Raw genomic sequence first — 23,444 nt, 5'->3', positions numbered from 1 at the left:
TTTTAAAAAAGAAAAAAAAGGGGGGAAATAAATAAGATTTCGTGGCTTCCCCACTAAGTATTCTCTTAACCCCCGTTTTTTGAGAAAAAGATTTTTTTTTTCATTATTACTCTTGAAAAATTATCTTTCTATTATTTTCTTTTAACTTTCCTTTTTTTTTCTCCTGACTGGGATAGCTTTTATTACTTGTCCGTAGTATACTCAGAAATAGAAAAGAGATAGGGGTGCAATTTCTTCCAAATGTTTGAAAATAGTTTCAAAAACATTCTTTCAGTAATTATTCTCATCAGTTTGTGCAAATGGAATTGATTGAAATTGGAAAATTTAAATTATTACATAATAAATCTTAAGCTTGTGCTTGAACTGTAATGTTCTTATTTATGATTAATATCATCTGCGCGTTGAAGGCGGCTAATATATGTGTATAAGATATATTAAGATTTACAATCAATATACGAAAGTTAAGGGATTTGGGAATCAACCCGGCAAACCTTCTCTCGCCATGCCCCTGTTACATATATTTTTTCTGTAATTCTAAAATATGTCACTTAAAAATCTAAAAAATATTTATATTTCTGAAAAAAGAATGTTTTATAATTTTATTATAGCCTTTTTCAATAACTTTATAAAAAATGAAAACATGTATTAAAAAGAACTATATGTTTTATAATTTATTATTCTGCAGAAGAATAAAAGTTATTGGCTGTACTCAAACTTTTTTATCGAAATTGGGAGAAATGTTTCCAAAAACTAAAGCTGCTAGAAAGGTTAGGCATTTTGCGCTGTAGGCTTAACATGATATCAAAAAAAAAAAAAAAAAACCGAACTTATTAGCAATATGGTTAGGAACTGATGGAAAGTCACGCTGTGAGACCACCTCAAAGATCCTTTCTTCCGACCGAAGTATTTTCAACTGATGGGACAAGTGACAGTGATGTACAATTCCCAATGGCAATACAACTACAAGGATCGATAGCTAATAACTTGTGAAGATGCCCGCATTTCGGGAGGAAGGGGGAAATGAAGAAACTTTTATATTCATTCTTTTTCATTCGCGCGACTTGTTCTATTTTTTCCCTTTGAAATTCTTCATTCCGAAGTTGCTTTTGATTTTTGCATATTTTTTTTTTGCAATTCAGATGTTTTATTCCTAATTTTAAAACATCCCATGTGTCTATAGATCGCAGACAGCTGAACCAACATACGCGATAAACACTAGCTTAGGGAAATAGCGAAAAAGGCTGCACGCCTGAAGCGCGACAGCGATTAAGGTGACAGCTTACCACGCCTCCTGTAATTAGTGCACACAAGAACTGACGAGATGCTGCCGAAGGGGGTCTCAGCGTGGACGATTCCATTTCCAAAATAGCTTGATAGAAAAAGTCAGGACCTAACTGTAGTAAAAAATTCCCCCCTTCCCGGTCTTAAAGAGATAAAGTGTCTTTTGACCTAAATTTTTCGAGTGTAACTTACTTTTTGAACGCCCCTAGTAAATTTATCAGCATACAAGGACTGCTGTGACCGCCGTTATATTTTATATTAAGCACCATTTTAATGAATTCAAACTTAAGTTAAATCTCTAAAGAGGACAATTTGTATTATAGATTAACGGTTTTTCAATTTTTCCTTTGTTTGATTTTTTTAGTACAATTTGCGGTACAACGTGAAGAAGGTTTCAGGCAAAGAGGCATTTGATTTAAATATTGACGTACTTCGCCTTGAAAGTATCAACTGCAATACACCAAGAATAGGAATATGTATGAGGTAATTCATTTAGTTTTATATTTTGAAAACTGTAATGTCCATCTAAAGAACAAATGAATGCAGAAGTATTTCCTTGAGTAACAATTATTTTTCTTACTACATTTCTTATAAAATTGAAACTGTGAGTAAAATTCCTTTAAATTGCTCAAAATATTTCTTATATAATAGGAGGCAAATGCGGAAAAGTCAAAAGCGTCGAAACCGAAAAGAATATCACAGAATGTTCAATCCATTTGCACGTATGTGACACTTTTACGCATATAATTGCACTTAATTCTCAGAGTTTTAACATTTGGCTTTTAATTTTTATACATTTGAATAGAGACTGATTCGGATCTTACGTACCTGCAGACCCCGCAGTGCGAGAAGGCCCGCAGGACTAAGGGGCCTAAGGCCCAAGAAGTCAAAAGCAAACAAATAAATTAATTAAATAGAAAATAAATTAAAATATTCTATACTCAAATGTTAAGAATTTGAAAATGTTTTTGCAATGTTTCGGTAAAAACTTGAGGTACAAGCTGTATAAAATTAAATAATGTTAATAAATAATATAAATTAATGTTATAATTCGAATTCTATGTAACATGGATGTTCCAAACACATTCTATCAGACGCGGGGAAAAAAATCTCTTTATTTTGGTTTTAAATCTTAAATTTTTAAAATATGTTTTCACTGCAAAAATCGTAAAAACCTTTTAGAGGTTTTTCATTAATATCTTCATTAATTTCTGTCATCCAAAGACGCAACCAAGCTAAGAACATTCTCGATCAACTTTCCTTTCGAACAACTTTTTTTTAAAAATTGGTCCATCTGTTTAGGCGCACAGATACACAGACACGTCAAACTTATAACCCCCTTCCTTTGTGCGTGGGGGGTTAAAAATAGTAACTTAACACATAGTATTATGTAACAATAGATAATATTTCTTACAGAAATAGCTTTCTAGGAGCCTCCAAAATATGAACTTCAAGCAAAAATTTCTAATTAGAAGAAAAAAAAAGCATTAAGAATCCTCGAAGTTCAAAAATATCGTATTGAGATTCACGCCAGTTCAAAAAATTTAAAAGGTAAAAACAAAAATATAACTTCAAAAATTATTGAAGCTCGTGCATTGTATATCTACTTATATAAAACACTCTTTATGTATGTGTCTAGGTATAGGTTTGAGTTTTATGTCTGGATGAACGCTGAATGTATACAAGGCAGCCGAGAGCAAAGGCAGGCATCGTCGCCGCTATGGCCACCGGGTCTTTAACCAAATTAAGTCTATCCCATGTATTGTGAAAAACTTTTCAAAACCAAGATCTACAGGGGAGAACAGCTTTGGATTGTTTTAAAACTTGGATGAAATTAAAAGATTGATTGAATCTCGAACATTGTAAAGTTATGGAAAACTTGTTTCCTTGCTGACATAACTTATTTTTTAAAAAAAAATGAGTTTTCAAAAATCAGGATGTAAAAACCCACATAACTCTCTAAAAGCTCTTAGATTAGTTAAAAATCGTTAAAAAATAATAAATAACTTAAAACATTTAAACAAATGAATTCCAAATATAGGTAGAAATATTACAGCCGTTAAAAACAAACAACAATCACTCGTTTAAAAATTTGTTATGGGGGAGCACTTTAGGGAGTATTTAGGAGCGCCGCAGAGTTTTTTCATGGGGGGGGGGGGCAAAATGTTATAGATCCGGGCCTGAATAGAGGATACAATTATGTGTCATAATATAAACTATCAACTTTCTGGAGTTGTCCTTAGTGGTTGTCCTCCTTTTGATGTTGCAAAAGTAACTGGTATAACACGCTAACATCGCCTAGAACCTAGATTACTTCAAATTTAGTTGCATTTAGTGGTTTGATTTCATGTGTTCAAATAAGTTTATGTTCAAAATAAAGTTATGTGTAGTGGTATTAAATTCGTTTGGACAAAATTATCCATATTTTTGTAACATAATCAGCTTTAGCAGTCCCAACTAGCATCAGTTTCAAATTTTTATTGCTCTCTTGTATTGATCACATATTATGGTGGTCTGATGGGGGTAGGGGGAGAGCTCACATCGGTGTTTAAAAACCCTTGTTTCAGATTATGAAACGTAATGGTCAGCGGCACACACAAGAATTTTACATCATACTATTTTCAATATAAGTGGGAAGATGCTGCCTTGGCTGGCTGATTTCCTAAGAGCTAGATACATACGCGTGAAATTTAGAGACATCATTTCAAGCAAATTCAGACTAAGTTAAGGCATACCACAAGGATCTGTACTCAGTCCCACCCTGTTCTCCTTATTTATAACCGGAATCGAGATTGGGGATAATACTAAGAAATGTATAGGACTGTATGCTGATGATATAATTATCTGGAGCACCAGCGGAAGTTTAACTATTGCTCAAGAGGACATCAACTCTTCTCTCCTTGAACTCGAGAAGTTTGCTATAGAGCACAAAATTACATTCAATCCTTCTAAGTCTGTTGCAAGTATATTTACCACAAATAGACATTTCTACAATTATAAGCCTGAAGTTTTTCTGCTGGGAAAACGGCTGAAATGCGAAAGGCACCCGAAATATTTGGGTTATATCCTTGATCAGGAGATTCTCAGTCATGCACATATAAATAACTTGGTCCTGAGAGGCAAACAGAGACTGAAAATTTTGAAATATATCTCTGGCAGGACCTGGGGAGCGGATGCTCAGACACTTCGAAACACTTATACTGCGCTCATCCGTCTCGTTTTGGAATATAGGTTTCAGGTTTATCGGGCTGCCTCTGTCAGTAACCTTGAAAAACTGGAAAGGGTTCAGCTCTCTGCTGCAAGAATTATCACTGACCTCCGAAATAGTTGCCCTAGGGATATTGTTCTGTATGAAGCTGACCTGCAACCTCTAGGACTCCGAAGCAGATATCTCCTGGCTAAATACTTTGCTAAGCTTGTTAGTTATGGTGACCAGAACAGGACCTCCAGTTATGTACGAAACTGGAAGAATAATCAACGCCTTAAGAGACAGAGTCCACTTAGCTTTGCTGAAAGCGAGGGTTTCCTTTTTAATGAAGTTGAATATGGTTCACTGACTTGTGGTCTGGATGCTGCTCCATCATTATATGAACGAGTTTTCTTCAAACCTCACTTGTGCTCGCACACCAACAAGAGCTCTCAACACCCGGAGTATCTTAGACAACTTGCTTTGGAGGTTATTCACCAAATCCCATGTGATGCATTGCAAATATATACTGACGGTAGCAGGGGTGACGGCGCTATCTCCGGTAGCGGTGTTTATATCAGAGAAGGAAACGGCATTAAGATTTGTATTAAAAACCCCGATTTTTGCTCCGTCTTCCGGGCCGAACTTCTAGCTATTGAGGAGGCTCTGAATTATTGCGTCACAGAGAGTGTTAGTACTGATATTTGGATCTTGAGTGATAGCCGAAGCTCTATTCAGCATCTGTCTGAATGGTGGAAACAAGGTGACAAAACGACTCTGAACATAATCCAACACCTAAAACACTTGAGTAAACGTCTCACCATTACTTTTCAATGGATACCATCACATGTGGATATATTTGGAAATGAGATTGCTGATGGGCTGGCTCGTCAGGGGAGCCGAGAGATTTCTCCTCATAACGGATGCCTTTCTTTTTCAGAAATTGCAACCCGTGTTAAGCAAAGCATCAGTTCCTCTTGGAGACAGCCCCCTATTCATGAATGGTACAAAGCATCCCGCCCTGGTGCTGCTTTGCTTCGGGCAAGTAGTAGAGAACATCAAACCATCCTAGCCCGACTGAGAAGTGGACACACTCGAGCACAGCGACATGTGGCTGGTATTAAGGTCTTCCCCTTATGCCCAAAATGCAATTTGACTCAGGCTGCTCCCGCCCATATTTTTTCTTGCATCGGCTGTGACCTGAATCAGCTGTATACCGACCCTTCTGCTGTTTTGAAGGGACTTTGTTCGCACGGCTTCATGGACTTGGTATGATGTTTCTGTCTGCCAAGTGGGACAAGCAACAACAACAACAACAACAACAACAACAGAATTCTGCAAGGGGAGGGTCCAAGGTCGAAAGTCTCATTCTCATTAGGACTCGACCGATGCATCGGCCTGGCCGATGCATCGGCGCCGATGGTTGAACAATTTAGCCATCGGCATCGGCATCGGCGGCCGATGCTAACTTGCTGGAAACATCGGCCCATCGGCCTTAAAATACGTCGAAAAGCCGATGGAATTGGCCGATGTTTTTGAAAAAAAAGGACCTTTGCTGTTTTACTTTTTAATACAAAGTAAAGGGAGTTTTTGTTTTCGTATAAAATTGTTTATTTAAATTTCAGTATGAATTTCTATTTTAGTCATTCTTGAAAGAGTTTTTAATACTGCATTCAGGTACTAAACAAGTTATTTAGTGTGTTGTTTCTTGCAGCTGGATATACGTAGATGTCTCTCATCCTTATATATTATTTCTGTAGCCTGTTTTTGGTTTCTACGCCAGATTTTCCTCAATTCTTGATCGATTTCTTTGATTTACGCCTTATTTTAAAGCTTATGGTGCTGGCTACTGACGAAAAATAGACCCACAGTCTAAAAATTGTTTTTTTCAGCCGAAGAACCTGTTTTAAAGAACCAGAATGAGGTTTTCGGTTAAACTTATAACTTTAATTTGCGCTATGACCGACAGAGCTGAATAGCTTGATCGGCAGAGCGTTCTCTTCGTAACCAGGAGAATGCGTGTTCGGGCTCACGTCCGGACAATCTGCAACAAAAAATTAGAGAAACATCGCGCATTACATGAACACTTAATTAAGTGACTAACAACTACGAAGGAATAGAATAAATGAGAAGGAAACGCTCTTTGCTGATATGAAAACTTGAAGTGACTTTGTGCTAAATTGCTTCAGATTTGTAAGTTTCTTTTTTCTTTTTAAGCTTTGGCTCTGGTAAGAAAATTAAAGCATAATGTAAGCGAAAATATAAGTAACAGGTTTAAGATTTCAGACTACAATGGAATTGTTTTTTGTTCAGAAAAAAATAATAAATCGTACATTGAAATATATATTCTTCTAATGAGTTTTTGACTCTTTGTACAAATAAAAAAATTACTGCCTCAATTTGAAGGGTAAAATATATATTTTTTCTTCTTTTTGAGAAAAAACAAATAGTTTATCACATTTTACTGCATTCGAAAAGCCACGCTTAAAAAAGAGCATAGTTCAATTTATTTTGTATTTTAACCGTGCTGTTAAATGATGAACACGTGCTGCCATCCTTATATATTATTTCTGTAGCCTGTTTTTGGTTTCTACGCCAGATTTTCCTCAATTCTTGATCGATTTCTTTGATTTACGCCTTATTTTAAAGCTTATGGTGCTGGCTACTGACGAAAAATAAACCCACAGTCTAAAAATTGTTTTTTTCAGCCGAAAAACCTGTTTTAAAGAACCAGAATGAGGTTTTCGGTTAAACTTATAACTTTAATTTGCGCTATGACCGACAGAGCTAAATAGCTTGATCGGCAGAGCGTTCTCTTCGTAACCAGGAGAATGCGTGTTCGGGCCCACGTCCGGACAATCTGCAACAAAAAATTAGAGAAACATCGCGCATTACATGAACACTTAATTAAGTGACTAACAACTACGAAGGAATAGAATAAATGAGAAGGAAACGCTCTTTGCTGATATGAAAACTTGAAGTGACTTTGTGCTAAATTGCTTCAGATTTGTAAGTTTCTTTTTTCTTTTTAAGCTTTGGCTCTGGTAAGAAAATTAAAGCATAATGTAAGCGAAAATATAAGTAACAGGTTTAAGATTTCAGACTACAATGGAATTGTTTTTTGTTCAGAAAAAAACAATAAATCGTACATTGAAATATATATTCTTCTAATGAGTTTTTGACTCTTTGTACAAATAAAAAAATTACTGCCTCAATTTGAAGGGTAAAATATATATTTTTTCTTCTTTTTGAGAAAAAACAAATAGCTTATCACATTTTTACTACATTCGAAAAGCCACGCTTAAAAAAGAGCATAGTTCAATTTATTTTGTATTTTAACCGTGCTGTTAAATGATGAACACGTGCTGCCATCTAAGTCATAACGGTTCAAGCAGCAAAAAAAAAAAAAAAAATGTAAAAAATTTTCAAGAAGAAAAAAATGTTTCTTCAATGTCTTATCTTATATATTATTCCCTTCTCATTTTAAAACTTATCAGGCTGGCTAATGAAGAAAAATAGACTTACGGTCGAAAAATCAAGTTTTCGAAAACGCCCCTTGCTGTTTCAAAACCTTGATGCTGCCTGTAGTTCTTATGCATTTTTTAAAAGCAAAGTTCTAATGCAGTTTTCCATTTTTTACGTCGCTTTCGGCAAAAAAAAAAAAAAAAAAAAGCCTGTGTGTGTGTTCATATTTTAATAAAGCTTAAAAGCACTGGACTTAGTTGTTCGGTTAAATTGATAATTTATTTTCGGTAGAGCGTTCGGCTATAAACTATCTGAACTTCGGGCAAGTTTGGGCTGTCCGAAAGAATATCAAATTTATATTAGTATTACGCATTACATGTACTCATAACATACAAACGTAATAAAATAAATGCAGTGGGAATGCTACTTGGTGTTTCGACTCCTTTATGCAATCTACAGTTATCATTCGGATAAGTTGACTGTTAATCGAACAGTGTTCTTCCTTTTTTTTAAGCTTTGACTACATCCAGACCACTCAGCATAATGTAAGCATAAAAAAGTATTAGATTTACCTAAAGGAATCCTTTTTGTGCAGAAAAACATTTTCATTGTATGCTGAAATGTAGATGTTTCTAATAGCAGTGTTCGACCTTTTGTACAAATGAAAAAATACTAGGGCTCGACCGATGGCATTTTTTGGCCGATGGGCCGATGCCGATTGTTGGCCGATTGTTCAAAGATGGCCGATGGCCGATGGCCGATTGTTTTCCTTCAAATGGCCGATTGCCGATGGCCGATGCTTTTGGCCGATGGCAAAAAAAAAAAAAAAGAAAAAGAAATCTAACAGAAATAAATTGATAAGATTGTCAAGGATTTAAAGGATCATTGATTCATTTCACTTTACTTCCTTTCTAGGAATAAGGAATTGTAATCCCCCCTCCCAAAAAAAAATCAGATTTCGACCTAAATTTTTATTTTACTATCATCCAATTTAAACTTTACAAGTTTTTCCAGCGCATATGTACCTAAGAACATATAGATGACCGAAATATCTATTTTGAACGCCTCCTTAGTTAATTATCGCAAATTCTCTTGTGATGTCTTCATGCGTGTAAACTTATGTTACACAAAAACGTTATGAAATAGAAAGTTGAAAAATCATACGTAAGTAGTATGATCTAAAAGTTCGAGGACAAGTTGTATAAAAATATCGTGAATAGTTCACATTACCGAAGTACATCTACAGTGGCTCCAAAAAGTGTTCGTACACTTTGAAATTTTGTAGTAAAACCAAAATAACGCAAAACTGAATTCGAATATGAAGACCATTTTTTTTACACTATTCTTATGCCATTCAGAATAAAACCCAGTAGTTTTTCTCAAAATATTGCCAAATTTTATTTTTGAAATTTGTCAAAAAACGATGAGACAGAGAAAAAATACGCCACAAAAGTCATCGTACACTGAAATATTTTCGAATAAATTCATGATTAAAATTATTATATGTGGTTTTTTTTATTGTTTTTACATTGTAATGACACTGTAAAGTCATTTGCCATTAATTTTTTGTTTATTTGTTCCCTAAGCTTCTGCTTATTATTTTTAAATGGCAGGTATGCGCAGAAAACAACAAACACGATTCGAAATTCGATTTTTTTTCCCTCACAGTAGCCATAAATTGGTTTGAAATGTCTCTAAATTAGTTAATTTATACCATTCTATAGTGAAGTGCTTGATAAAATGCTTTAAAGACAAGAATCGGATCGAAAACAAGGTAACAAAAGGTCAACTGGCAAAGTTAACAAAGCGTGATCGGAGGTTTACAGTTAAAAAAAATTATGAAAAATACACATTTGAGCGCTGAAAAAGTTTCTGCAGAATTGAATGAAACATTTTACGTTTAATTTTCACCTAAAATTGTTCGCCAAGTTCTCTGATTAGCTGGATTAAAGGGGACCCCTTCCCGCAGAAAATTTCTTGTGCGCGCGAAAAACAGTAAACTTACGCTTTCCGTCGTAAAATAAATGATAAATAAGCTCAAAACGTTTTGAAACAACGTCTTACTTATATATGAAAATAAATTTAACATTTTGGGTTAAAATAGTGCATAATTGTCAACAGAAGAAAAAATGAGGAATTTAATCTTAAGAGCTTAACTGGATCAGTTAATCAGGACGGTGAAGGTGTTTTTTGTGTGAGGGTGCATAACAGCATCAGGACTTGGAAATTTGGAATTTTTTGATGAAATAATGAATCATGCTGTTCACTTAAATATTTCAAAAAACAATTTTAAACTATTAGCCCAAAATTTGGTAATCAGAAACAACTTTGTTTTTTATCAAGTTAACGATAAGAAGCACACGTTCGAGTTTGGTGCCTCAAAATTTGTCCTTAAGCTTAGAAATTTCTCCTCAATCGCCAGATTTAAACTTAATGGAACATATTTGGAGATATCTGGTGGCTAGATTACGAAAATACACCATTGAAACGAAAAGCGAACTAGAAACAGTAGGACTCGTAGTGCGGCTGAACACTTACTCAGAAATTGCACAAAAAAAGACAGAAAAAACAATGAAATCTCTTCTCAGACGTTTAAAAGCTGTTATTGTTACTGCATGATATTCTATTAATATAAAGTTAGATTATTTACTAATTTTTTGATATTTTTTCCGAAGTGTACGAAGACCTGTAAAATAAAATTTCCGACACTTTTTGGTTTTTGATTTTTACAAAATTAAGTTTTCATGTTTTATTAAAAATTTTCGTGCAGTTTTGTTTAAAATAGATCATAGATCTTATAATTAAATATCTATTCCGAAATATTAATTCTAACCAATGCCATAGGGGCCTATTTCATTGAAAGTCGTGGGTGTGCGAACACTTTTGGGAACCACTGTATCTACAAAATAGTCACCTTGAACGGTTATACACTTCTGCCAACGTTCGTATAGCTTTTAGAAGGACTCCTGGACATTTGTCACAACCTCCTGTAAGGCCTCTTGCGCTGCTGCTTCAACTTCATCGTGGGGAAGAAGGCGACTTTCTTGTTGAGGATGCACGGTTCGATTGGTCAATACTCTGATATGACAAGCAAATAACGTAACATTTCGTCGGACTTAGCTCCGTGTGATGTTTACCTGTTCCCAGCAAAAAAAAAAAAAAAAACATTTACATGGACACCGCTTTCTTCCGTCAGGAGAAGATAAAGCTGCATCACAGAAGGTAGCGAAAAATGGCTTCCAGGAGTGTTTCCAAAAGTTATATGAACACTGGCAGAAATACATAGTCCCTCAAAATGACCTTTTGAAGGTGGATGTGCTTCGGTAATATGAACTATTCTGGGTAAGGTTTTATACAACTTGTTCCCCGAACTTTTGGATTGTACTACGTACAATCTGTATAGGGTGTAGTAATGCTTCTACTTTTTTGTGTGCTGTATGATGGAAGACAAAGAACAACAGCCAAAAAAAAAGGAAGAAAAACAAAGATATTGTTTAATAACCAATTGATTTTTTTTTAAATTGAACACATAACAAAAGCCTTCAGTAATATTGTAATATTGTATGATTTAGGTAAGCTAAACATAGTTAAAAAACATTAAATTATGTTGTTTTATCATTCAAAAACAAAAAGAATAAAACTATGAAACCGTCAACAAATTACGCAATTAAAGTGGAAAGATTGCACGTCGACATATTTTAATCATCAAATTAAACAAAAAAGGTAACAGATAAATTACAATATTAAATCATAATAGGAATATTTTTATACTTATTTAAAATTTATGAATAGAAAAGTTTGCATTTTTCATAAATGTATAACAATGACATAAGTTTTGCGGAAAAAAGAAATAGCCATGAAAAGAGCGAGGTTCTTAAAACGCAGCTACAATAAACAAACTCAATATTTACAACAAGTTAATAACTGAATACATGTACTACTTGATCTGATGTTTGCACACGTAATATTCAGCAATTTTATTGTTTAATCTTTTATGCAGCACTACAAACAAATTCAAATTAAATTTTTCAATTTAACAATAATTTTCTGAAATTTAAAAAATGGCATAGTAGAAAATCCTTGAAACTTTTCTATAACATATTATTAAACATATGATGAAAACGAAAATAACTTATTCCTTGATTTTATATAAAGACATAAAAATAGTTACTTACAACAGAAAAAAAAAATCGATCGCTATTAATGATGCAAAAAAGATGACGCATTACAAAATGTAGATGAAATAAGTATAAGAAATACGCAAGATGGCATTTCTTGACCAAAATGAATAACCGCTAATTATTTAAGAAATGCGTGAAATGAGGAGGATGGGTTAGGGGGGTCACCCTCTGTTTTTGGAGTAACTCACAACGTTAAACTTCGGCCGCAACTTCGACTTAATTTTTTTAGTACAGAACCGCTACCACCAACGTCTCGGAAGAGTTTCTGAATCTACTTCAGCACTTCCGAAGAAAAAATTCAAAAGTCCCTGTTTTCCGAGTTATGCCACCATTCAAAACGTCTTTAATCAATTTCTTACATGAATGCTCTAAATTCTTCCAAACAGTAGATAAAGCTTGAAAAAAATCTCTAATTTTATGAATGGTGTTAGTTTTAAACAACTCAGAAGTACAACTAGAGTTTAATTTCAGAAATTGAGGGAGTGGGAGGAGGGGCACGCAAGTGTTCTCGGAAATACAAAAAATAGTCGGAGAAAAAATAGAGTTCAAAATAATCATAAATATTGAGCAGAAAAACCCTTTTAAAACTTGCACCCGAGTTTGTTTTGACGTGCAGTGGCGGATTTAAAATATAGCGAATGTTGCGATTGCGCGAGAGGTCCCATATACATAGGGGCACCGTAGAAGTTACAAAAATCTTTATGATAAATGTTTTACAACTTCTGTGATAGAGAAATAAGGCCCCAAAATATATTTCGATGGGCCCCAAACATGTAGCTCCGCCGAAGCGATACAGAAAAGACTGCATTACTGTGGTTCATATTACAAATATCGAAAAATTAAAAATTACCGTCGGTTCAACGGGAATCTAACAAAATGAAACAAAACCGGTTTCGCCATCTCATATTTGTTTTCATGGTCTCCAGTTCTGCAATATATCACTAAATGATCGTCAGTCTGAGACGCTATATTAATTTTGCTTTGAAATAAGTAATTAATAGCCACAAAAAATCGGTTAATAAGCTTTTTAGAACACCCGATCGAAAACAAAAAGCGAAGTGCACAACTAGAACGTGCGCACATCCCACATGCGAAAATTTAGCCTTCTACAGCTTACCATTTTTAAGTTTTGACTTATGAGAGATACATACATACATCCAGCAGCAAGAAAAAACGCAATAATTAACTTGTTTGGTACCTGAATGCAGTATTAAAAACTCTTTCAGGGGTGACTATAGAAATTCATACTGAAATTTAAGTAAACAATTTTGTTTGAAAACAATAATTCCCTTTACTTTGTATTAAAATGTAAAACAACAAAAGTCCTCTTTTTTTTCAAAAACATCGGCCAATTCCATCGGCTTTTCGATGTTTTTAATGCCGATGGGCCGATGTTTCCTGCAAGTTAGCATCGGCCGCCGATGCCGATGCCGATGGCTAAATCGTTGAACCATCGGCGCCGATGCATCGGCCAGGCCGATACATCGGTCGAGTCCTAAAAAATACTACGCCAAATCAAAACTACGAGTTTCACCCAGTGAACCATTAATTTTTTATTCGCGCGAATACGATATAAAGCATTAAAATTATTATCAATTTCATTAGCAAGAAATCATTTTCTACTCCTCTGCTTTCTGCTGAAAAAAAAAAAATACATTTTGTCTACGTTCGAAAAATTACACTTAAAAAACGGACTCAGTTCAACTGGTTTTGGTTTTGAATTTTAAGTATTCGATTAAAAGAGAAACATGTGCGGGCATTTAAGCCGTAACTGTTAAAGCAACCTTCTATGTGAAATAGTTCAATATTCAAGGATAAAAAAACATATTTTCAATATAATTTATTACTTCTCTAGAATGTTTGTTTCAATCGCTACGTGAGATCTTCCTCATTCTTTAATCAAATTCCATGTTTTACGAATAATTTTAAATCGTATCATGCTGGCTAATGACAAAACATAGACGCATAATCTTATTATATTTCTTTTTGGCGAAAAACTTTTTTACTGTGTTTTATTACGCATTCCTTCAATGAATATCATTCGAAAAGGAAGGCACAGTTGCTAGGTTTGTTGGGGTGTCGGGCTGTTAATCAGAATGGCGCCAATTCGAATCCGTGCCAATAAATATCTCTTTAATGTTTCTTTTTTTCCCGTCAGATGCTCACATGGGCAGGACTGTATTTGCCACAACCTATTTTTTTTACATGCACAATTATTGCTTTTTCACGAGTCACTACTCAGCCACTCTTTTAATGATATTTATGTTTGAATTGAAAATATGTACGACCAAAAGGTGAGCGATGATCAAATTATCACAACGTTGTATTTAACGAGGTTTTTTTTACTGATGTCTTTAAATTACATGCCTTCTCTTCTGCGCTTACTTTTTTTTCGGTTCTTCTTCTTCATAATGCTCTTCCTTTGAAATTCTTAAAGAGCGAAATACCTTATGAAACGATTCGAAGCACAGGGCGGAGTTCCGCACGGGTCGACTAGTAAGTCATAACTAAAAAATGGTAAGCTGTAGAAAGGTTAAATTTTCGCATGTGGGGTGGTGTGTTCGTTTCAGTTGTGCACTTCTCTTTCTGTTTTCGATCGGGTGTTCTGAAAAGCTAGTTTACTCATTTTTTTTGTGGCTATTAATTACCTACTTCAATGCAAAACTAATATAGCGTCTCAGACTGACAATCATTTGGTTATATATTGCTGAATTGGAGACTATGGAAACAAATATGAGATGGCGACACCGGTTTTTGTGTCATTTTGTTAGATTCCCGTTGAACCGACGGTAATTTTTATTTTTTCGATATTTGTAATACGAATCACAGTAATGCAGTCTTTTCTGTATCGCTTCGGCGGAGTTACAAGTTTGGGCCCATCGAAATACATTTTGGGGCCCTATTTCTCTCTCACAGAAGTTCTAAAACATTTATCATAAGCATTTTTGTACCTCCTACGGCACCCCTATGGTTATGGGGTCTCTCGCGCAATTGCAACATTTGCTATATTTTAAATCCGCCACTGCACGTCAAAACAAACTCTGGTCCAGGTTTCAAAAGAGGTTTTTTTCTTCTCCATGTTTATGATTATTTTGAACTCTATTTTTTATGACTATTTTTTGAATTTCCGCGAACACTTGCGTGCCCTTCCTCCCACTCCCTCAATTTCTGAAATTAAACTCTAGTTGTACTTCTGAGTTGTTTAAAACCAACACCATTCATAAAATTAAAGATTTTTTTCCCCCAAACTTTATCTATTGTTTAGAAAGAATTTAGAGCATTAATGTAAGAAATTGATTAAAGACGTTTTGAATGGTGACATAATTCGGAAATCAAAGGGACTTTTGAATTTTTTCTTCGGAAGTGCTGAAGGCTGAAGTAGATTCAGAAACTCTTACAAGGCGTTGGTGGTAGCGGTTCTGAACTAAAAAAATGAGGCCGAAATTGGCGCCGAAGTGTGAGTTACTCGAAAATCAGAGGGTGACCCCCCCCCTCCCGTCCCAACCCTCCCTCGTCGTTTCAAGCATTTCTTAAATATTTAGCGATTATTTATTTTGGTTAAGAAATGTCATTTTGCGTATTTCTCATACTTTTTTCACCTATATTTCGTAAGCACCATCTTTTTTGCATTCTTGATAGCGATCGATTTTTTTTTCTGTTTTAAGTAACTATTTTTATATATTTATATAAAGTCAATGAATAAGTTATTTTCGGTTTTTATAGAAAAGTTTCAAGGATTTTCTATTATGCAAGTTTAAAAATTCAGAAAATTATTGTTAAATTGAAAAATTTAATTTTAACTTGTTTGTAAAGCTTCATAAAAGATTAAACAATCAAATTGTTCAATATTATATGTGCAAACAATGATCAAGTAGTATATTCATTCAGTTATTAACTTGGTGTAAATATTGAGTTTGTTTCTTGTAGCTGCGTTTTAAGAACCTCGCTCTTTTCATGGTTATTTCTTTTTTCAGCAAAATTTATGTCACTGTTATAACTTTTATGAAAAATGCAAACTTTTCTATTCATCAATTTTAAATAAGTACAAAAATAATCCTGTAATAATTTAATATTGTAATTTATCTGTTACCTTTTTTGTTTAATTTGATGACTAAAAAATGTATACGTGCAGTCTTTCCACTTTAATTGCGTAATTTGTTGACGATTTCATAATTTTATTTATTTATTTTTTTTTTTGAATGATTAAACAACATAATTTAATGTTTTTTAACTATTTTTAATGTACCTAAATCCTCATACACTATTACAATATTACTGAAATCTTAGTTATATGTTCAATTAAAAAAAAAAAAACAAATCAATTGGTTATTAAACAGTCTCTTTGTTTTTCTTTCGTTTTTATTTCTTTCCTTTTTTTTTTTTTGGCTGTTGGTCTTTCTCTTTCATCATACAGCAATCATAAAGGGAGAAGCACAACTACACCCTATACAGATTGTACGTAGTACGATCCAAAAGTTCGGGGACAAGCTGTATAAAACCTCGCCCGGAACAGTTCACATTACCGAAGCACATCCACCTTCAAAAGGTAACCTTGAGGGACTATGTACTTCTGCCAGTGTTCATATAACTTTTGGAATCACTCCTGGAAGCCTTTTTTCGCTATCTTTTAAGATGCAGTTTTATCTTCTCCTGACAGAAGAAAGCGGTGTCCATGCAAATGTTTTTTGCTGAGAACAGGTAAAAGTCACACGGTGCTAAGTCCGACGAAACGTTATGTTATTTGTTTGTCATATCAAAGAATTGACCAATCGAACCGTGCATCCTCAACATGAAATTCGCCTTCATCAGCGCAAGAGTCCTCACAAGAGGTTGCGAAAAATGTCTTCCAGGAATGCTTCTAAAAGCTATACGAGCGTTGGTAAAAGTGCATAGTCGTCCAAGGTGACTATTTTGTAGATAGATGTGCTTCGATAATGTGAACTATTCAGGGTAAGGTTTTATACAGCTTATCCTCGAACTTTTAGATCATACTACGTACCTGGAAGTTTTCAACTTACTGTTTCATAACGTTTTTGAGTGACCCAAGTTTATGCTGCTAGGTTACTACCCAAGGTTGTGCTTAGAAAACATCACAAGAGAACTTGGGATAATTAACTGAGAAGTTGTTCAAAATGAATATTTTGGTCATTTAAATGTTCTTAGGTACATATGCATGTACAGATGTGCCGAAAAAACTTGTGAACTTTAAATTGGGTGATCGTAAAATCAAAATTTAAGTCGAAATTTAATTTTTTTTTGTGATTACAATTCCCTGTTTGTAGAAAGGAAGTAAAGTGAAATGAATCAATGATCATTTAAACCCCTGATATTCTTATCAATTTATTTCTGTTTTTTTTTTTTTTTTTTTTTTTGCCATCGGCCAACGGCATCGGCCATCGGCAATCGGCCATTTGGAGGAAAACTATCGGCCATCGGCCATCGGCCTTCTTTGAACAATCGGCCAACAATCGGCATCGGCCCATCGGTCGAAAAATGCCATCGGTCGAGCCCTAATTCTCATATCATACCCCATTACGCCTATTGACTTGATTTTATTGGTTCCTGTGAACGAAAAACATATAACAATAAACTACTGAAAAAAATTTAGCATTTTGTAATGCAATATACTTAAATAAAATTAACAGGCAAAAAGATAATTCACACTTTGAATTTTCTTATGATTAATAAAATGGATCTATGTTCATAGAACCTCATTTTAATCTATAATTACAAAATTAAAAAGGTAGTTATTGCTGTGTATTCAGTTATAATCACCATTCTGCTTCTTGTAGGCAATTCGTTACAGGAGAAGTGTACAATATATATATTTTTAATTTTTACATGAGGATTTTTTTTTCACTTATTAGAACTGAAATTATTGTTACCTTTGTTTGAAATTGTTCGACGTACAACATACATATAACGTAATAAATCGGAGGAAAAAACAAGACCTATGGGAGGGGTATGGACCCCTTGTATGCGCCACTGGTAATAGTTCCTTCAACTCAATATGAGGAAATTAAAAACCAAAGTCTAAAATTCCAAGAATAAAGTGTAAATATTATGCATAAAAATTTGTCACATCCGTGCAAATGAATTGAGTAAGAAATGGACCATCAAAACTCGCCATAAAATGCTGCTGTTAATCTAGAACTTATTTTATTGCAGTGCTGAGTAACCTTTCGTCTTTTCTACCCCCTGTTATCTACGAAGATGCAATCATTTCGACTTCAAAATGGTTCTTCGTTTCATTAACTTCCTGCTAAGATATTAAAATTTCATCTCGATCTTTCTTCTTGTAAATTGCCAGTAGAGAAATGTGGGGCAATGTGAAATTGTTGTAATAACTTACATATTTCAAATTGAACAAATTGGAAATTAATTTTGAAAATTGTTGTACATAAAGAAAGAACGCTGTATTTTGTAGTAGAACACGTACTGAAATGTTATTTATCATTTTCGGCAGTGAAATGTGCACTTTTTAATCAAAGTGATAGGCAAAATATATTTTTAGTGCAATTTTTTTTCTATTTAATTATGAAACAAAAATCCTAATGAATATGTGAATGAATGAATAAACTAATACAGTAAATAATCAATGTAATTAAATGTCTAAATGAATTAATAAAAAAATTAAATAAATGTGTGAATAAATTATTAAACAATGAATTAATATAACAAAGGATTCATGCGCCCTAATAGTCAAGGTTATATAATTTTCTGAACTACTTCCATACTTTTTTTGACTCCTGTGTCCATTGGATTTTTTATCACACCATAAATTTTAAGAAGTTACCACGTCAGATTTTCGATTATTATTATTTTGGCCTGTAATATTTTGAAATTACTTTTCCTTGTTTTTTATTTTTGAAATTGTTTTTACGATTCTTTTTGAAAAACGAACTTTACATACGAGAATTTATTTTAAATAACTCATTTGTTGTTAAATAAGCTCCTTTCTTGACCATTTCACTTTTTTTCAGGTACAAAATATTAGATGAGACGTCAAACATGGTGGTTGTATCTGTGAAGATGGCATCGGGATTTAGTCCGGATGAATCGAGTCTTCAGAACGTAAGGCAACTTGCATTCCCTAAACAAATTTAGCTCATAAATTTTCGAGAAAAATTGTATAAATAAATGAATAAATAAACAAATTATAATGAATTTCTGCCAATGTAATAACTAACGATGTGCTGATTCATCGCATAAAAAATTGATATTTTAAATGGGGAAGATTTTCCTGCAGAAACAGTTTTTTAACGAATACAGCAGGTTATGGTTATAAAACGAATTTTCTGTTTATTTTCAGCTTGTATCAGATCCAACTGTGCAATTGAAACGTCATGAAATTGATGGAAACGAGGTTAATCTATACTTTGACGAGGTGAGGTACTTGATTGTAACATACTAATGCAGACCTATTGAATCCATTTAGGGCAGTTTTTAACCCCCGACATAACAAATTAGATTGTTGTAAGTTTGACGTACAGTAGAACTCCAATAATCCGAATCAATTGGGACCGGATTCCATTCGGATTATCAAAAATTCTACTGTATGTAAGCTGAAAATAGGAGAAAAACCACTTTTGAAGAAAAAAAAACTTTCAAGCAATTTAATGGAAAAGCAACACTTTTGCATCTTAAGCTTACTTACATGCGCTGCACATTTGTACACTATGTATGTACCGTACTTTAAAGGAAATTCAGGGTATTCGAATAATCAGCTATTCGGATAGTAGGAGTTCGGATAATTGGACTTCTACTGTATCTGTGTTTGTCTGTGTCACCGTAGCTTCAAAACGGATGAACCAATGTTGATAATCTTTTGTTTTCCTCAAAATGAGACTAAGCTGACGAAGCTTAGCCGTCTGATGAGACAGCTAAGCTTTGTCTTTTTATAACTTTACCGAAGACATTAATTAAAAACCTGAAAAACTAGCTCTTTTTCTCAATCTTGGTAGTGAAAGCATACTCGTACATTTGAAGTATTAGTACCAATCGAAAGAACGAAATTTTCTTTGTCTGTTTGTTTCTAATTGAATTAACACTAAAAAAATAATTAGTTGGAAAGCAAAATGTATGTTTAATAAATTTGCAACAACAGAATCGAAGGATGTGTTGCAAGAATCAAGAACTCAAAAGTTGATATCCAACAGTGTGTCTTACTCGTGACAGGTAACTTCATCAAAGAATATCAAAAAAAAAAAATTAACAAACATTTTAGCTAAACTAGTCACACGAGGCAAGAACCTTCACTCGGTCAACAAACTTGTAACTTTTAGCCCTTATTAATTTGTATATAATATGGAATTATAAGGAAAATTTAGTCCAAATCGTCCTAAAAGTAATCGTGAAATCACTCCAATGCATATTCTGAGAAAGGGAAAGATTATGCATTGGTTTGTCTTGGTCAGTAGAACCATTTATACCATACCAGCACACGGCCACAGATCTCTTCTAGCTTTTGAGAAGCAGTTTGAAGTAGTTACGGCTTCAGAATTTCTACAAACAGGGACAATAAGCAATTTTTTTGTTTAAAATCCTGCTTCAAAACAAGTTTTTTCCAATTTTAATAGTAAAGCATTCAATGATTGTTTTAGACGACGTAATGTACAGATAAAATTACTAATCTACACCACAAAGTTTCTTTCTTTTTTTAATCAAAGACCACCGTTTTTTCTTTGTTTGAGCAATCACATAGCTTATTGTTCTCACTTGACCGTTTTTGATGTCCTATGATTTTATTTCCCCCCCGCCTCCCTCTGCAGCACCACCGTCGACCGGCCTCACGATGCTGCTCCTCTAGCGAAAACAGTCTCCAGGTTGCGTCCATATCCCACACACACACGCATACATACACATGCGCCTGCACACATACACACACACAAATAACCACACACTCACGCCTGCACACACACACGCATACATACACGCACACTCATGCATGCACACACATGCATACATACATACACAGACATACACACACACCCATACACTCATGAATGCAGACAGACACAAACACACACGCATACATACACACTCATGTCTGGGCACAAACACACACGCCTACATACACATACACACTCGTGATTGCGAAAAACATAATTTGAATTCGAGATGTCAAAATTCAAATTAATTATTTTTTTTTTCCTTTTCCCAAAGAAAAATGTGTTTGAAATCCAAACACATAAAAAAAATCAATTTCAGTTTTAACAGCTCCAGGTGCATACAAAATCTGATCACAAATTGTATTCATTTTTAATTGAAAAGCAAGAAATCACGTTGTTCTTCTCCTACCCTTAATCCTCCTGCCAAACATATGTTGCTAACCCAAGTAAAAGAAGTATAAAAAAAGTCCGAACGCGAACAAATGACCCTTGTCCATCATTTGAGAAAACGCGTCCCTTCCCTAAAATAGGAAGAGAAGGAAGAAAGGACGCATGCCGTGTTTTGTAATTCAGCGGTATGAAAAAAAAGAAACTACTCCTAAACCCCTAGTATATTTTCGTTATGTGATTATTTTGCCCTGAAAAGTTTAAGTTGCAGCAGTAAGTGCATTCAGTTGGCGAAAAAGGAAGAATGACAAGCTTTGCATTCCTTATTGAAACTCTACTCTCGCTAATTTTTTGGTTGAAATTAATTATACGAAGTGTTGTTATTTTTGACTAATGGCTGCTGAAAGAAGTGAAATCAAGACCCACCCACTAACGTAACATGTGACCTGTCCGATGAGACATCTACCTTGACCGCACAAAACTAAAATGTTTCACCTCTTTGGCTAATTTCTTATATTCGAAGGTGACGTATTCGAACTCTAAAACCAATGACACACTTGCAAATTCCGTTTCAACTTTCCTCTTCATATCGCCCTTTCACGAAAATAAACAATTCTGAAAAGAGGCGGAGCCGAGGGTCAACTCTTTGCGGTCACACTTTATCACTCAGTTATCGTTCCGGAGCAACGAAACGATCAGTATATTTACGACTTGCCAAAGCCTTACTCAAAATTTGGAAAGTTAACAGAAAAGTGTTTTCTTACGACGAACTTGAATAAATATAGGAGTAAAATAACTAATTTGGCAATACTTCGAGTAAATCCATAGCATTCATAAGTCGTTTGCCGTCCAAACTTGGTCAAAAATCTATCCAAAAGGAATTTATTGTAAGGCTTCCTTCACACGAGACAACTTAGTTGAATCAACTTTCAAACGGGCTTTTCTCAGGATGGGTATTGTGTAACCAGGTAGAAAAGTGATGAAATCGCCCGTCATCCTTCACACGACAGTAGACTCGTCAGGCACGCCACGCACACTTGCCGCTACCATTCTCCTCACGATGAGTTGAACGACTTTTTGGAGGATTCAACTCAGCGGGGCATTGCCAAGCGCTTGCTCTACACATGAGTAAACTAGTTTAGGGAACTTGGTTCAGTTTTAACACCGTTGCTGAAGCAGCTGTTCGAATAAATTCAGCTTATTAGAAGAATAGTTGATTCAACTAAGTTGACTCGTGTGAAGACAACGAACAACGCCAGTCAACTAGCACCCAGGTAAATTTTTCAAAAAGTTGATTCAACCAACCGCCTCGTGTGTAGGAGGCCTAAGGGTAAGTAACTAATATTTAAAATCTCTTTCCAGGAATATAAATGTGTAATCTTCAAAAATTGAACGAACTGAAAAACTTGAGAACAGTATTGATTTTTAAAATTTTTAAAACTAACTACATTTCCAGGAGTACATATATTACTATTTATATTGTAAACATAATTAAAAAAAATAATTTGAAAAAAGAAACTTCAAGAACCTTATCTTTAAGCATTCCGTTCGACCTTTAGACTCAAATGAGTGCCTCTTTAGAAACTTTCCTCGGAGCAAATATTCAATCATAAATATTTTACTCGCAATAAAAGTTACTTTATTATTTATTTTTTGGTTTTTCTTTCATGTCATGCTTTGAAATTTTTTAGCTTACGAATGAACAGAAATGTTTACATTTCTTCATTCAAAGTGAGGTTGAAGTGGAAGATATACAGCCGGCTTCGATTCATCTGTACGATTACTATGAACCTGGTAGGCTTTTTTTATTTATGCAAAAGAAATATTTCTCAATAGATTATTGCTTTTATGACTATTATGTTGTCCTAATTTAGCACTCATCCTTGATTCTAATCACAAATTTTAAATGTCTTATAGAACTTTTACAACTAATTGAGCTTTATACAGGATGAGACTAAACCCTTGGGCAAAACGTTAAGCATTTTAAAGGAGAAAATAAGAAGCAAAAATGATGTTAGAATACATGGTCACAAACGCAATGCTGACGCGTTA

The 23,444-nt window shown here is 34.3% G+C and overlaps 1 protein-coding gene across 1 annotated transcript in view; it reads left to right on the top strand.

The window, feature by feature from the left end:
- Nucleotides 1–23,444, top strand: part of LOC129230440 (alpha-2-macroglobulin-like) — a 116,003-nt gene that overhangs the window by 78,918 nt on the left and 13,641 nt on the right. The window contains exons 28-31 of the mRNA XM_054864839.1: nt 1,646–1,764; nt 19,098–19,188; nt 19,427–19,501; nt 23,084–23,186. Of these exons, the coding sequence (XP_054720814.1) occupies nt 1,646–1,764; nt 19,098–19,188; nt 19,427–19,501; nt 23,084–23,186 (388 nt within the window). The remainder of the gene's footprint in view (nt 1–1,645; nt 1,765–19,097; nt 19,189–19,426; nt 19,502–23,083; nt 23,187–23,444) is intronic.

This window comes from Uloborus diversus, chromosome 9 (assembly GCF_026930045.1).
Source record: "Uloborus diversus isolate 005 chromosome 9, Udiv.v.3.1, whole genome shotgun sequence".
Taxonomy (NCBI): Eukaryota; Metazoa; Arthropoda; class Arachnida; order Araneae; family Uloboridae; genus Uloborus; species Uloborus diversus.
This window is presented reverse-complemented; position numbering and strand designations above follow the sequence as displayed.